This window comes from Elephantulus edwardii, unplaced genomic scaffold (genome assembly GCF_000299155.1).
Source record: "Elephantulus edwardii isolate Elephantulus edwardi_28Jun2011 unplaced genomic scaffold, EleEdw1.0 scaffold00028, whole genome shotgun sequence".
NCBI lineage: Eukaryota > Metazoa > Chordata > Mammalia > Macroscelidea > Macroscelididae > Elephantulus > Elephantulus edwardii.
In genome coordinates this window covers 16,995,887-17,012,779 of record NW_006399778.1, presented here as the reverse complement: position 1 = coordinate 17,012,779, position 16,893 = coordinate 16,995,887, and the positions used below count along the sequence as shown (strand labels likewise).

Below are 16,893 nucleotides of genomic sequence, written 5' to 3'. Positions count from 1 at the left end.
CTGCAAAGGGAACAAGGAGAGGTCCAAGAACACTGAGGGATGAGCCAATATAAAGATGCCAGAAGACTCAACAGGTGGTGAGAACTCTGATTTCTAGAACTGGATCTAGATATAAAAAACATCAAGTAGATTATTTGTTGAATGAATAAATGAAAACCTTGGATCCAGACTAGGTTCCCCTGTGCCCTTACTGTGTCATCTTGGAACCTCAGTTTACCAGTTGGAAGCTGAAGGGGCTGAGTGATGGCATCCAGGGGCCATTCCAGCTTGAAGCTGGGGGCGGTGGGGGGGGGTGGTCCCTGAGTACAGGCAGAATTGCCCCTGCAACCCCACAGGACAGGAGGTCTAGAGAACTGGGCTCTGCTGTCTCCTTAGTTCCCTCCATGTCTATCCCAGGTAAGCCTAGGCACAGGCAGAAGGTGTGTGTGGGGCCCCAGGGTGGGAAGAGTCCTGAGCTGGTGTGAGTGGTCACAGGGCAGCCCAGAACCTCCTCCTCCTGGTCACAAGATCTGAGGTAGGTGTGTTTCATGCCCCGTGCTAAGGCTCATCTAGGCCCAGATAGTATATCAGCCCTCAGGGGCTTCACATGACTTCTCAAAAGCATAATCTGTCTTTCACCACCTTAAGCCAAAAAAACATCAAACCCGTTGCTGTCGGGTCAATTCCAACTCATAGAAACTCCGAGTGCTACAGAGCAGAACGGCTCCCGAGGGTTTTCTTGGCTGTCACCTTTTTAAAAAACTGGATTGGTTTTCATACAGTTGCTCATGTACGTTATGTTTTATATCATCAGTAGGATGTACAGACATAGTGCTGTATACATTCATTCCACATACATTGTGTTTTACAGAATTAGCAATTCATTAACTAGTAATCAGCAAATACTTTATTAATTAATAATTCTATAAAACACAATGTATATGAATGAATTTATTAAGCAAAATGTACATGGCTGTGATCTTTTACAAAAACATCAAATCTTTGTGCCCCAGAATTGCTGGCTTTGGGTTCAAGCTCTCAGTCTTTAGGTTAGTGAGCAAAACAAATAAACAAAAATATCGTGAACAAAACAAAACACACAAAAAAGGAGTGAACAAAACCTCACAAAACAAAACCCCCAACACCCCCACTATCACAGAGACCTGCTCATGGTGACTGTCCACCTTCCCAGACTGTGAATCTTCCTGGGGCGGACTGTCCCTCGTTCTCGTCCAGAGCAGATGATAGGCTAGAATCACTAACCCTTTGGTTGGCAACCAGACGCTTTACACTACACCCCCAGGACTTCCTTCAGAGTTATTGTTGTTGTTGAGTACCATCAAGTTGGATCCGACTCATATTAGACCTCACAGCCCAGAGTTCAGAGGCAATGAATCTCATGGAAGGAAATTGCTTATTTTCCGCTCATGGAGTAGATCATGGGTTTGAACAGCATACCTTTGGGTTGGCAGCACAGTTCCTTACCGGCAAGGCACCAGAGCTTCCCTTTTAGCTTATTAGCTAAATTCTAACTCTTTGTCCCAATCAGAGATTGTTACCAATCCATGAATAGTCAAGGCTGGGGCCTCGCACTGGTGGCCCAAGGACTGTGTCTGTCTTCCAGCTGGGCTTTGCTTGACCTCCCTGATGTTCTGATTTTCAGAAGTGCTGAAGTTGGATGTGCTCGTGGATGTAAGCTCTCATCCCTTAGCCACATTTATCACCTCTCCCTAGTGTCTCCCACCTGGCAGCTTCTCCCCTGTATGCTCCCTGCCTCACCCCTGGACGCCTTTGAGTTTGACACTCTGATAAGCTTAATAGTTCTGTTTTACAAATAGGGAAGCTGAGGAAAATGGGACGAGCTTAGACCAATGATATCCCGGATTATCTAAGGGTGGAAAAGTCTCTGAGATCCTTTTGTGACTGAGATATTTCACTCAGCATAACATCCTCTAGGGTCACTCATGTTCTCTATAAACTTACATTAAAATCTCAAAGACAGAAAAAGTCCCTGGGACCATCAAACTTGCCTTCTCCCACTTCTGCTCCAATACTATTTGTTTAGATAAGTCTTCTCTGAACACCTTTGCAAAGCACCACTTCCATAGCCTCCTCGCTCCTCAATCTTCGTTTGTCCCCATCACTTCCCGACACCACAGTCTCTCCCCTGTCCAGTCTACTGACTGTCTCCCTTGCTAGTTTGTAAGACCCACGGGGACAGGGATTTCTCTTGTTCACTGCTGCGATCCTGGTGAAGGGCAGTGTCCAACACATAGTAGGTGCCCAACAAATTGAGGGAAAAGTGAAGCCCTGGCCATCGAAGGCCCAACATCAGACACCAACCTGGGTGTAGCTTCCCAGAGCGCTCTAGAGACATCCTGGAGTCGTTGGAGAAGCCCACAGTCACCCCGCAGCTGATGAGCTCCTCCAAGCATGCAGCTGTATTTCAGGCTAACTCCTGCAAGCATGGTACATTCTGCCTTTGGGCAGTGGTGGGAGGGCAGTGGGAGGTGGTGGAAGGGGAAGGAGGTGAAATAACAATGATACCACACAATCGTTCCCCCCCCACACACACACTCATCCCAGCCTCCTTCAAATCTGACCAATCCAGCCTGGAATTCCTAGTTCAAATGGACCACAGCATGAGTGTGCAGGATGTGTTGTTTGTGGGCTGAGGGCAGGGCAGAGTCCCGAACAGGTCATGAAGTCTTACAAGAAATGTCCTTATTCCGCAACAATAGATGACTAAAAAAAAAAGAAAAGAAAAGAAAAAAGAATTGGCCTTAGAATTTGAAGGAAATTTGCAGGAAGAGAAGGAAGGGAGGGAATAGCAGGGGTGGGAGACACCAAGAGGAGGGACCTCTTCTTATTTTCGTTCAAAGAAAATAATGAGTATGAAGAAGAATGTACAAAGGACTCAAGAATCCACTTCCTCAGACGTGCTAGCAAGTTCAAACCATCCAGGGCGGAAGAGACTGAGCCCAGACCCTGTCTTAGTCACCTCCCAGAGCTGGGCCTTGGGAGGGGCCACTCGACCCCTCAGTGTCTCAGTTCCTCACCTATAGAATGAGGATCAGAGTGGTAACTGCCACCTAGGACTGTTGTGAGGATTAAGTCAGTTAGTGTAAGGGGCGTAGAACAGCGCCTGGTGCATGGTGAGGGGGAGGGTCAACACAGTGCCAGCCTCATCATGGCTTCATCTCTGCAGATAGCTCTTCATATACACATCCGCCAACCCCTCCCTCCCTTCCTCTGCTGTCAGTTCACTCATCCACCCATTCAGCCGTCTAACCTCCCTCAGTGGGCATGTGTTCATGTATACTTTAGGAACCTACCCTTTCTACTTCACTTTGCATCCCATCTTTACGTTGAATGTTAGTCAACAAAATCACCCTGATCCTGGCAGATGTCGGAGGTGGGTGGTGGAATTCGTCACTGTCCCTGGATTGCTGTTCTGATGGCTTCATATCTGAACCTTGTGGGATGAGCCTAGATTCAACCTTGGTTGTATTTAGGTGATATGAACTTTGTGGATCAGAAACATTTGTAATCAGATGTGTTGCCAATACAAAAGGGGTTTCATTCCGAAAGAGCTTCAAAACTTAAAAATAACCAAATAAATGTCTATGCTGTTTCTGTTTCTTGGATCCCAAAGCAGGCTGTGCCTCCTCCATCAGACTGGCAGATCCCCAGGCAGGGATTTTTCTGCTCTCTCCTTCTTGCTTTATACTCCTCCTATCCCAGACCCTGTACAGGGAAGTTCTGGTCCTCTGTTTTGCTCTCTACAATGGTGCCCTAGAATGAGAGAACCAACTGAGAAGATATGTTCTGACATTCCTGGGGGACATGCCTCTTTATCACCCCAATATAGAGGGGACGTACCACCTACGACTTGTCATCTTTATTCAAATGTCTAGGAGACATTTCACATTTTTAACAGGTCCACCTCCAGTCTTTCCTACTTATTTGATGACAACTCTATCCTTCCAGTTGCTCTGGCCAAAACAGTTTTCCTTGTCTCTTCTCTCTCATACCCACATCTAATTTCATTTATGAACTCTACTTTTAAAATATATCCAGAATCCATCTGATACTCCTCACCTTCTCTGATATCCCGGAGACCAAGCCAACTCTCTCCTGGATGAAAAGAGAACCTTGTCCCACAATCTAAAATGATGCACTAAAATTTTACTTCTTGATTCTGTTACCTGTATCTCTTCAGAATATCAATGCCCTCAGAGTAGGGATGTGGGCTGCCTTAGACATAACTGCATCCCTGATGCCTAAAGGAGTGTCTAATGCATAGAAATTGCTCAATGAACATTTTTCAAATGAATGAATGCAAAGCTAGGAAGATTTTAGAAAGAGAGCCACCCTTCCCAGCCCACTGCCCTGAGCTTCTTTCCAAGTGGCTTCCTCTCTTGCTGACCAAGGATGCTCACCTGGGGTGACTTCTGCCATCTCCAAGATCAAGACACCTTATGGAGCATGGCATGGTGCAATAGGCCAAGTGGATCTGGGTTCAACGTCTGCCTCTACCACTTACTGGCAGTGTAATCCAAAGTCACTCCTACTTAGAAAACAAAGACACTGGTGATAGTTGTTCCACTGCCAACCTGTCAGTTTGTCATACTGTGGTGGTTTGCACGTGGCTGTGATGCTGGAAGCTATGTTGCCAGTATTTCAAATACCAGCAGGGTCACTCAAGGTACACTCAGCCTATACAGACTGAGATAGACTAGGAAGAAAGACCTGGCAATGCACATCTGAAAGTCAGATAATGAAAGCCCCACATGTCACAACGGAATGTTGTCTGCTGTATGGGAAGATGAGACCACCAGGTTGGAAAGCATTCAAAATACACAATTCCATCAAGTTTAGAAAGCCTACTACTCTGTCGTGTAAAGAGACTGCCAAATACAGCCATAAATGCACAATCCAAAGAGGGTAAAATTAATGAAAGGGACCTTTAAAAGATTAAATCCCTGTGCTCATCAAAAACTTTTTTCAGCTGGGTGAAAAGAAAACCTACTGACTGGGAACAAACATTTGACAATACCAGCTCAGACAAGAGTCTCATAACAAAAGCTTACAGAATACTCCTGGGCCTTCACAAGTAAAAGACTGATAATCCAATTACAAAATGGGTGAAAGAATTTTCACTGAGGAAGATATTGGAAAGGCCAACAGACACATGAAGAAATGCTCAAAATCACAGGCAGTAAGAGAGATGCAAATCAAAACTACATAAAGATACCATCTCACTCCAGTAGCAGTGGCAAAGTTTAACATGACAGTAAATAAATGTTGGAGAAATTGTGGTGAGATAGGAACTCTTATACATTGTTTATGAGATTGTACAGTGGTACAACCACTCTGGAAGGCAGTTTGATGCTTCCTCAGAAAGTTGAACATAGAAATTCCATGTGACCCAGATATTCCACTGCTTGCAATATACCCCAAGAAAATGAAAACTGAGGCACAAATGGAGATTTGTACACCAATGTCTATAGCAGTGTTTTTCATCATGGCAAGAACATGAAAACAGCCCAGATGTCCAACCACAAACGAATGGATTGATAAATTATGGTACAATCACACAATGGAATACAACGCAGCTCACAGGAGCAATCATTTTGTGAATTACTACCTAACTTGGGAGGGACTGGAGAGCATTATGCTGAGTGAAAAACTCAGTCCCATAAGGACAAATACTGTATAAAATCATTATTTTAGAATGAGTATGAGGATCCAGTGTGGGGGAGGAGGGTAGAAGCAGAGGGGTGAGGATGTGTCGGGTAGGGAGAATTAAGCATAGGGTTGCACAATTTGATGGGTAGGGGGGTGAGGGAAACAAATGCGAAGGAACTAGTGTGAAAAATGTATTTGAATTTGAGGGAGCTCTGGTAGCCTAGTGGCAAGAAGCTGCACTGCAATCCCAGAGGTCCACAGTTTGAATCCACCAGATGCTCTGCTGGAGAAGGAGAGACAATCTCCTCCTATACCAGTCAGATCTGCTTTGATGATACACACACACACAAAAAAAATAAAAATAAAAAACAATGGATTTGAATTTTGTAAAAAAACTAGTTTAATAATAATAAAAAATTATTTTCCTTGAATATGATGCTTATCAACTTGGCAAGGTTAGGAAAATAACTTTTATTAACTAACAATTCACAAGAAAACAGATAAAGTCCTTGCATCATGGATGACGAACTCTTCTTAGCAGGAACTTGATCAAAAGGGAGAAGTGTAAACAGAAATTTTGAACTGTAAGCTTTGTGTCAGAGGTAAGAATGACGGGACCAATGCGTATTCCCAGGAAGCAAAAGGTCATAATGTAAGCCCTTTGTTTCTAGGAAGAATGTGTCATGACTAAATTTGTTCTCAGGAAAAATAAAATACTCAATACACAAAATCTGCTGCCAGAAAAAGCAAAGGACACCCACATTTATTGCAGCTTTGTTCCCAATAGCAAGGAGTTGGAAACAACCTAAGTGCCCATCAACAAACAAATTGATAGAGAAGCTGTGGTATAGTCACACAATGGACTACTACGCTGCATTGAAAAACAAGGAACTCATGCAATATTATTCAAAATGGGTGACCCTGGAGGACATTATGCTAAGTGAAGTATTTCAGTCACAAAAGGACAAATATTGCATGGTGCTCCTGTTGTAAAGCAGGACTGACATCGGGGTTGGGGAGAGACTGAGAAAGATGGGTTCAATAATGTATACTGCATTGAGACAGATGAGGGAGAAAACTGTTTAAAAGGGATATGTGATTAGATATTTTTGTCATGACAGGAGTCCAGAGCGAAGGCTGCATAGTGGAGTGGACCTGGGGGAGGGTTTGTAAAACAATGAAAGACATTTTCTTTTATTTTCCCAAAAGGGAGGTGTACTAGGGAGGAGCGTTGGGAGGGGAGAAAAGTGCAACAGTGAATGAATGGAAACCCAAAGTCTCCGTAAATTTTCATTGAAATTAATAATAATTTTTTATAAAAAGAGGCAAATAAAAAAAGGTAATTTAAAAAATTTAAAGGAAAAGAAAAAGAAAAGGGTGAAGTGAAAAAAGCAGGCGTTTTATTATATGCTAATCTACAGGAGCATGAGGATAAGAGTTTCTCAGATGTGCCTGGCCGAGAACCCTGTCCCGGAGAATGTGAGAGCTTACATAGAGGAAGGCCAGGCCTGTGGGTATAAGATGTTTTCACAGTGTCTTCTCTTGTCTGTGAGGAGTTCTGAGAAGTGACCATTTCCTGGACTAGTTATTCTGGTCTTATCTATATTCTAATGGCCATTGGTGTTATTCATATATGGCTTAATGGGAGCAACTCTTAGATGTAGAATACAGGAACAGATGGAAAAAGCAACAGATTGGTTTTCAATTGATAACTCTGCTAGATTTCCCCGCCCCCTTCTTGTTGGGTATTGTCATGTTGAGTATGACCCATAGTGACACTATGAACAACAGAACTAAACTCTGTCCTATCCTATGCCTTGTTGTTGTTGGGTGCTGTTTCTCCATCCTCCCACCCCTCTTAAGATATTAAAAATTGCTAGTCCTTTATTGTTGTTATGTGCCATCAAGTTGGAATCGGCTCATAGCTGACCTTCCAGTGGGGTTTCAGAGGGTATAAATTGCACAGGAGAACACGGTCCTTCTTGCCCTTCCCGTGTTGGATTTGAACTGTATTTGCATTAGCAGCTCAACTTCTTACCACCAGGCTCCCTGAGGGCCCTCATCCTGCATAGCTGTTGTTGTTATGTGCCGCCGAGTCAGAACCGACCCATAGCTGTCACTTCGGCGGTGTTTCATAGACAGTTAAACACACGGGAGGAGATTGCCCATCCTTCTTCCACAGAGCAGCTGGTGGACTTGAACCATGTGCCTTCAGAATTACAGGACAGAATCTTACTACCAGGCCACCAGAGCTCCCTACATTAGTACAGGGCTAATAGCGTATTGATTAGTTAGGAAAGAAGTCATTTTGTCTGAAGTATTGTTGTTGTTATGTGCCATCAAATCAGCTACAACTCATAGTGACTATCAACAGCGGCTCTGAACCTTGTCCTATCCTGAACCAATTTCACCATCACTGACACACCTGAGCCCATTGCCACAATCGCTGTGTCTATTCATCTCATTCAAGGTCTTCCTCTCCTTTGCTGTCCCTCCACCCCTCCAAGCATGATGTCCTTTCTCCAAGGACTGGTCCCTCCTGGTCACGTGCCTGAAGTATGTCAGACGGAGCTTCAAAATCCTTGCCTTCAAGGAGCAGCCTTGTTTCACCCTCTCCAGGACAGACCTGTTTGTTCTCTTGGCAGTCCATGGAGTGTTCCATTTTCTTCTCCACAACCACAACTCAAAGGCATTGATTCTTCTGTCATCTTTATTCACTGTCCAGCTGTCCATTGTATAGGAAGCAATTGAGAAGATATGCCTGAATCAGGTGCACCATAGTCTCTAGTCTGACATTGTTGCTCTTTAGCACTCTGGAGAGGTCCTTGACAGCAGATTTTCCAATGCAATTTGTTTTTTTATTTCCTAACTGCTGGTGTCAAGATCATGGATCTGAGCAAGATGAAATTGGAGCTCTGATGAGCTGAAGTAGTACAAAGTATTCATTTTCTGTGACTTTAGTGTGAGTTGCATGGCCACAATCATGGACTTGAACTTGGTGGCTTAGAGGCATGAAGCTGCGCTGTAATTCCAAAGGCAGGCAGCTTGAATCTATCTAGCAGTTGTTCAGAGGGAGAAAGATGGGCTTTCTCCTCACTTGTGATTTACTGCCTCTGCAAACCTGCTGAAGGGTCAGCTATGAGTCAGCTCCGACTCCACAGCACACAACAATAACCATGAAGATGGTACAGGACAGCATTTTGTTTCATTGCCCAAGGTCTGTCCATGAACCAGAGCTGCTAAGACAGCAGCTAAGAACAGTAACAGATCAGAGTGCATCTCTTAGCGACTGCAGGGTGCCAGGTACACGTTTTCTCCTTACTTTGACAGGGTTCTCATGCCAGTCCAATGGCACAGACACTACTGTCACGTCTTCCCTTTCATACATTGAGGTACAAGGTCACACAGGTTGCAAGAGGCAGAACCAAGATTTGGATCCCGGAGTCTGATGTCACGGTGGTGTATATGCTCCCTGGTATGATGTCACAGGTTCGGGCAGGGTTTTCCATCAGGGTTGCACATGGGGTCACTATGCATCCGAGTGGACTCCACTGTTCCTATTAACAACAACAACAGCAGCAGCATTTTAGCGTATGAGATAAAAATCTGCAGCTGGTTAGCTGGTGCCTGGCACACAGTCAGTCCCTAAAAAACAATGAAGGTTATCATTACCCTATGGCTCAGGCTTAAGCACTACTCAATGTGGGTGCAGGTCGGGGGTTGTGTGTAAAAAAAGAGTGAGGATAGAGGTAAAGCTGGGGAACAAGAGGGAACTGGGGGTCCCGCCCCCGCCCCCCAGGGATCTTAGATGAAATAATTGCTCTCTCCCATCCCCCAGAAAGGCCTCAGGCAGGTGGAGGCCTCCTCCCTGACCTCCCAGATTGACAGGCTTGATAGAAGAGGGCAGGGCGTGGAGCTGGGAGGTGGGGATTCTGGGTCATAGGGTTAAATTAAAAGGAAGGAGGAGCACACAAGGCCTTCAGAACTCACGTACCTTTCTGGGGAAGAGGTGCCCTGGAGAGGAGCTGGGGGCTGGGAGGGCCAGAGCCAGAGCTGATCTTGGAGATTGGGCGCTCCGAGACGGGATGGCCTCACAGAGGTCTGTGCGGCTGTCCCTGAAGAAACCCACCTATGCTGTGTGTGTGGTGGGAGTGGAAAAGCTCGTGGACATTCGCAGGTGAGAGCGGGGTGCCCACCTGCCTGGGCGAGAAGAGAGGTCCCTGGGGCGGTGAGGTGCGCGCTGGTGATGAATCGATGAATCGCACGTGCTGCAGGATGCTGGCAAGCCAGTGATTGTTTTGACAACAGAGAAGGTGGAGCTGGCTCCGGAGCCTGGGAGGGAGGGGCTGGGGAAGCAGGTCTGCCTTCAGGTTGCAGGGGGGTTAGGGTTTTAACCTCGAGCCTCTGTGTGTGGAGTCTAGCCTTGAGTTCCTAGTTCTGAGTCCTAGGCTCCAGGCGCTTGTCCTGGGACCAGACACAGGGCTCTGGGTGCTGATTTCGGAACAGAACTGACATTTGTCTGGATCATCGGAAGGAATAGCTGCTCAGGAAGCTGGCAGGACTAAGTCTCTCTTCCTCTCCTTCAATACTTTGCCTCAGTCCCCTCCAGGAAGCCAGATCCTTAAAGGCCAGCCAAGGGCAATGAGGGTAATTTGGCTTAGGAGAGGCTAGTCAATGACCTCAGAAGGGAAAATAACTTGGAGTGAGGCCCGAGATTGGTGTTGGATGAAATGGTGAAGATGGTCAGCGTTGGGGACGAGGATGACATCTGGTGGGACATCTTCTGCTGTTGACCCAGCCAGATCCCTGCCTTGCCCAAATGTTTGGTCTCAGTTTCTCACTTGGTCCCTGAATGAGTTGAACTTGGTGGTCTCTGTGGACCTGTCCAGCTTGGAAAGACTGTCTTTGGCCTCCGTCCTAGCGATGTCAGATGGGGCTGGACTGCTGTGGTTGGGACCCAGGTTCCCCCTCCAAGAGAAGAGGGATGGATGGGTTCTGTAACGAGCCAGCAGGACTGTCGATATTAGAGCAAGCTATCAATTGCTCTTCTGGGGCAAGGCCTGTGCCAGGCCCTGTGCCCACTTGGTCTCATTTATGCTCCTCTCAGCCCAATAGAAAGGGGCCCTGACATAGTGCATGACTTATTTGTGTTGCTAACTGAAAAACTAGCAGTTCAAACTCACCAGGCTCTCCTCAGGAGAAAGATGGGCACTCTCTTTCCATAAATACTTACAGCTCCAGAAACCCACTGACGAGTCAGGATCAACTTGATAGCAGTGAGTTTTGGAACCAAATAAAATTGATGCTATTGTTATCCCATTCATCAGATGACAAAACTAAGATTCACCCTCATAGGTTTCAACCTGAACTTGCCCAGTCAGTTACTATGTACCGGCTCTAGCTTCCGATCTGGTCTCTACGCCACAAGTCCTTTCTGCCCCTATCCCCAGCCCCAGGAAGTGACCTGTGGGCCAAGTGGTGGTTCGCTGGAGGGAGCTGACCCTCTCAGAGGTAGAGGACACCCCATTCTCTCTCACCCTGTTAGCATGGAGCTGTCATTTTAGGAAATAAAAATATAGAATTTATGGAAAAATACTGAAATATAGAATAGTTAGAATTTCAGATAAACAAAAATGATATATATTGTTGTTGTGTACTGTGGAGTAGGAGCTGACCCATAGCTGACCCTCTGATGGGTTTTCAGAGGCAATAAATTGCACAGGAGAAGATTGCTCATCCTTCTCCCGCGGAGCAGCTGGTAGTTTTGAACTGCGTGCCTTCAGGATTGCAGTGCAGTTTTTAACCACATGGGAAGAAGGATGGGCAATCTACTCCTATGCAATTGACTACCTCTGAAAACCAGCTATGGGAACTCCAACTCAACAGGCAACTATAGCAACAATGTAAGTAGATTCCTAAGAATTGCATGACATATATTTATGCTAAAGATGGGTTATCTGAAACGTCAATTTAACTTCTGTTTTATCTTGTTGTTCTTGTATGTCCTTAAGTCAGAACGAATCCACAGCTGACCTCCAGCGGATTTTCAGAGGCAGCTAATCGCAGGGGAGGAGAGAACAACCTTTTATTAACACCAGGAACAAAGAGAGGCTTACCTCGTTTCTGTTTCTGGAAGGTGATTTCTGAACCTTGGGCAGGCTCTGGATGTGCTGCTGACTAAAGCTGGGAGCATTTGCCTAGGAGCCAGGACAGCTGGTTTTGCTCCCAGCCCCGTCACTGGTTTCCTGTCAGACTCGGTGCAAGTCACTGGTTCTCGCGGGGCCTCATTCTTCACCTAAGGCCAGGTGTGAGCTGAGTCCCTTCTGCACTAATGGACAGACTCTGATTCAATCCTGACTCCATTTCTGGCTGTGTGACCCTGGGCACGGTCACACTTCTCTGAGCCTCACTTTCCTCATCTGACATAAGAGAACAACAGCACGGATCTGAACGGGTTTGGGGGAACATATGTGAGGCCGTGCACATATGAAACGCAGAGCGAGTGCCCCCATACCTCTGATGATGCCGTGACCCCTCTGTTTTCTAGTATTTCCACTGTGCTCAGAGGAAGGAAGGAGCAGACGTGAGATCGAGACGCCTGTGGTGCATGCTCAGGGCAGGGCCTGCTTGTAAAGCTCCCCTGAAGTCTCCAAGCCCTTTGTGCGGCTGTGGTTCAGTGTTGTGGAGTTGCCCACAGCTCACAGCGGCCCTGTGAACCTCAGAGCTGCACCTCGCCCCACCCAGTCCTCAGTCTCCCGTTGTTACAGTCACTGTGTCAGTCCATCTGGTTGAGGGTCGTCCTCTCTTTTGCTGAACTAATCCAAGCCCCTCAGCGCCCTAAAAAGCAGAACCCCAACCTAGCTAATGGCAAGAGGGAGCTGGGTGTGTTATCACTGCTGCCCGTTGGCTACCAGATTTAGTAAATGAAAATATGGGACATCCAGTTAAATCTGAACTTCAGAAAACAGCAACAAAAAATCATTTCATTTTCGTTACCCTCTATGAGGTGGATTGATTCAGTGACTGGGTTAATCGGGATGGATGTGCCAGAGGCAGTGAGATTGGCACAGGACAGAGCTGGGTTTAGGGCTGTTGTACATAGGGTTGCTATGGGTCGCAAGCGACTCAACGGCACATAACAACAACAACAACAACAGCAACGTCATGATGTCCTATGTAATATTTGTCCCAAACAATTTTATGCTCCAAACATTGCATAGGGAGCTCTGGTGGTCTAGGGAGTAAGAAGCGGGGCTGCGATCCCGAGGACATGTGTTTGAATCCACTAGCTGCTCTGCAGACGGATGGACAATCTCCTTCTGTGGGATTGACTGCTCCTGAAAGCCTGCTGGAGGGTCAGCCATGGGTAGGTCCCGATTCTACCACTCACAGAAACAGTGTATGGGGCAAACTTAAAGGAAAGGGGAAAAAAGAAAAAGAAAAAGGTTTATCCGAAATGCCAGTTTTAGATAAGCAGTTTGTATTTTATCTGGCAAACTTTAACATCAAAAGTAGAGTGAAGTGTCTCTCATCTGAAGACACAGTTGAGAGAGGGGTGAGGAGGGGAGTAACTGGGAGATAGCTGTTCTGGGGTCCTGAGTTGGACCTTACAAGGTGCTTGTACCCAAAAGCCACTCAGGAATCTTCACCCCAGGTGCTGGTGATGACTAGGGCCCTAGTCTCTAAAGTAGAAAACAGAAGCTGGTTCTGCAGCAAGTTGGATTAAGATTAGATCTAAGGAAGAACTTCCTGCCAGAAAGGCTGGATAGGTGGAGGAAGAGGTCATGCAACTGTCAGCCTAGGAGGGATTTTCAAAGGAGGCTAGAGTTGATGGTCTGAGGATAGGACTGTACTTGATGTGGGGCTCCCTCATCCTCACTCTAGATGAGGCCAGCCACAGAATTCCTGATGGCCTTGCTGGGGGAGGGGTCATACCAGTCACCAGAACTGGCCGGAGTGTGAGCCTTCTGGAGAGCTGGTAGGGTTGGGTGTGAGAGGTGTGTGAGGTGACATCATGGGAAGTAATTAATTCCCTGGGGTGCTGCGTGCATGGGTTATTTGAAGAAATATTTGTGTTTGGGTGATTATGGACCTCTGGGTGTTTAGCCTCAGAAACCCTATGAACCCCTTGACCTGGAATTCTGCTCCTACACTGCAAGGGACCAGCTCCCCACCTGACACAACACCCCAGGGGACCAGCTCCCCACCTGACCCAACACCTCAGGTGACCAGCTCCCCACCTGACCCAACACCTCAGGGGACCAGCTCCCCACCTGACCCAATACCTCAGGGGACCAGCTCCCCATTGACTCTACACCTCAGGGGATTATCTCCCTATCTGACCCCAAACCCCAGGGGACCAGCTCCCCATCCTGACCTCATACTTCAGGGCTAGCTCCCCACCTGTCCCCTCACCCCAGGGGACCGGCTCCCCACTGACTCCACAGCCCTGAGGGCTGGCTCCCTACTCTGACCTCACACCCCAGAGGGCTAGCTCCTCACCCAGCCCCATGCTCTAGGGGACTAGCTTCCCACCTGAACTCACATCTCAGAGGGCATTACCCACCCTGACTTCATAACCCAGAGGGCCAGCTTCCCACCGACTTCCTACCACGAAGGGCTAGGTTCTTACTCTGGCCTCATATCCCAGGGAGCTAGCCCCCACCTGTGACCTCGTACTCCAGAGGACCAGCTTCCCACCCTGACATCATACCCTAGAAGGCTAGTTCTCCTCCCTGACTGCATATCCCAGGGGGCTAGCTCCCTACCCTGATCTCATACCCCAGGGAGCTAGCCCCCTACCCTGACCCCATACCCCAGAGGACCAGCCCCCCACCCTGACCCTATACCCCAGGGAGCTAGCTCCTTTTCTGACCCCATATCCCAGGGAGCTAGCCCCCTACCCTGACCTCATACCCCAGAGGACCAGCCCTCCACCCTGACCCTATACCCCAGGGAGCTAGCTCCTCTTCTGACCCCATATCCCAGGGGGCTAGTCCCCTACCCTGACCTCATACCCCAGGGCTAGCTCCTCACCCTGACTCCCTTGGATTTTATAAAACTGCTATGGACATCCTTGCTTTTGGTTGGGAATATGGGGTCATACCAATAAGGTGGGGCACAGTGCAGAGACCTGTCAGCCATCAGCATGGGTTTCTTTGTTCATCCAGGAGCCTAAATCAGAGCCCAGATTGCAGGCCCCAGTGATGGAGACTGGAGGACAATTCTAGCTGGGCAGCAGATGGGAACATCCTCTCTTGAATTCTTCCCTCATACCCCACCCCCAAAAGCATCCAAGGCTTAGAAAAGCACAGAGCTGAGGGGCTCAATCCAGAACGAGCCCAGTCACTCCCATGCTGAGATTCCTGGTACTTCAAAAAAGGGAAATGCTAAAACAGAGTTCTGAAACTGGTGGCATCCATGTTTTTAATGTTTATATTGAGTAAGTGAAGGCTTTGAGCTCACACACAAGTACAATGAAGCATAATTGTGCTCCTGACGGGATAATTACGGGATTGATGCCAGCACTAATCCTCTGTGACTGGCAGACTCAACATTGGGCTCCAGCTGGGTGAGGACCTTTCTCCTCGGTGATATCGTGTTTTAGAGCCTCTGTGACAGGAAGGACTCCCTTATTTGGAATAGCTTTTGAAGTTTAAGCTTGAGGGTTCCTGGAGAGTACATGACCTATGAGTTTGTGGAATTGGACTTGTGGTAGTGACATGTGCCATTCTTGAAAGCTACAAGATTGACTTCAGTAAGGGCCTCTGAGGGCAGCTAGTCCTTACTTCTACATGGGCCCCAGTGTCCCTGGTCCCTGCTGGCCCCTGCTCTCTGATCCAGCGCAGAAGCCCTCATCCTCACTCAATCCTCCCCTCTGCATCCTTCTTGTCCCCTCCCCTTCTCTTCCTATCCTGTGGATGCCAGCCCTGAACTCTTTCTTTTTTCCATTCTCCTTTTCTCTTCTCAGCTCCTCTCAACTCCAAACCCCAGTTCTCTCTGCTCTTCTCTGATCCCTGTTGCTCCTGGCCTGATGGAGCCAGTGGCGTTGGAAGCCCTGCTCTTCTAAACTTGTGGACCCAGAGGGAAGATTCTCAGGAGCAATGGTTCTCATTATGATTTTGTAGATTCTTGTCTCACCATCCAAAATGCTCTTCCTGAATCCATCATACTGCCCTTTCTTTGACTCTGTCTACAAAGCTCCCAGTCTCCTCTCTGTGGAATCTGAGACTTCCCAACTCTGCCACGTGTTCCCATCCCTGAAAGATGTGGAATTTGGAATGTGAGTCTAGAATGTAAGGGGCAGGGCAGCAGCACCTGAGATCTGTGAGTTGGAGAATTCCATCCAGGAAACATGTGGATACCTGGACATGTGGGGTTCAGGAAGCTGGGACCTACTAGACCATAGTGTGGACCAGGCCTCTCAGGCACCCTATCTACCCTCTCCAGTCTCAGCCAGTCAGGGGTAGAGGTGTAGGGACAGTCTCTAAATTGTGTCCCTCCTCTAATGTGAGCACCCAGGGGTAATCTCTCACATTGTGTGCCCACCTCCCAGCTTCAAGTCAAAAGATCTGATTGATGCTCTCTATGTGAATAGAAATGCTTCTCCCCACTCTTGTCCGGCTGCCCCAGTCTGGTGGTACCTTTGTGTCTTTTTAGAATGTCTCCTTGGAAACCCAGGTGCCTCCCTGGGTTTATGTCTTACCCTGCCCTTCTCCCTATGTGATGCTTGACGAAGGTCACTGGGCTCCAGCTAGTTAACAGAAACTGCCCAGCAGTCCCTCTGTGGGTGGCACCCAGGGCATATGCCATACCTTTAACGTGCCTCTGCCATGAGAGGTAGAGGGAAGCTCCAGCCAGGGTCAGGAGCTGGGAGTGGGGAGCAGACAACAAGGCCTCTGAGTAACTCCATCTCACTGCCCAGACTCTAAATGTCCCCAAAGTGGGGTCCAAAGACCAGCTCACACTGCATTTGAGTCGAAGGCGCTTGAAGCCTGCCAGGCCCTTCTCCATCACACCTTCCCAGTCACAGCTGACAGCTCCCTCCACCCACTCCACTCCCACGCCTTCACCTGCGATTCTGCTCTTGCTGGGTGGGATGGGCAGACCACAAACTGCACAGGGTGTAGCAGGTATGGTCTGAGCGCAGGCTGGGTTGCCAGGGCTGCTGGGCACAGGGGGAGGTGGAGCCGGCCTTTCTGACCTAAGCAAGGTAGAAGGAAG

At 47.8% G+C, this 16,893-nt stretch overlaps 1 protein-coding gene across 1 annotated transcript in view; it reads left to right on the top strand.

Annotated features, from left to right (window-relative positions):
* Positions 1 to 9,755: 9,755 nt before the first annotated feature.
* The window catches only part of PADI1 (peptidyl arginine deiminase, type I), a 54,290-nt gene continuing 47,152 nt past the window's right edge, over positions 9,756 to 16,893 (top strand). The window contains exon 1 of the mRNA XM_006883601.1: positions 9,756 to 9,847. Coding sequence (XP_006883663.1) covers positions 9,756 to 9,847 — 92 coding nt within the window. The remainder of the gene's footprint in view (positions 9,848 to 16,893) is intronic.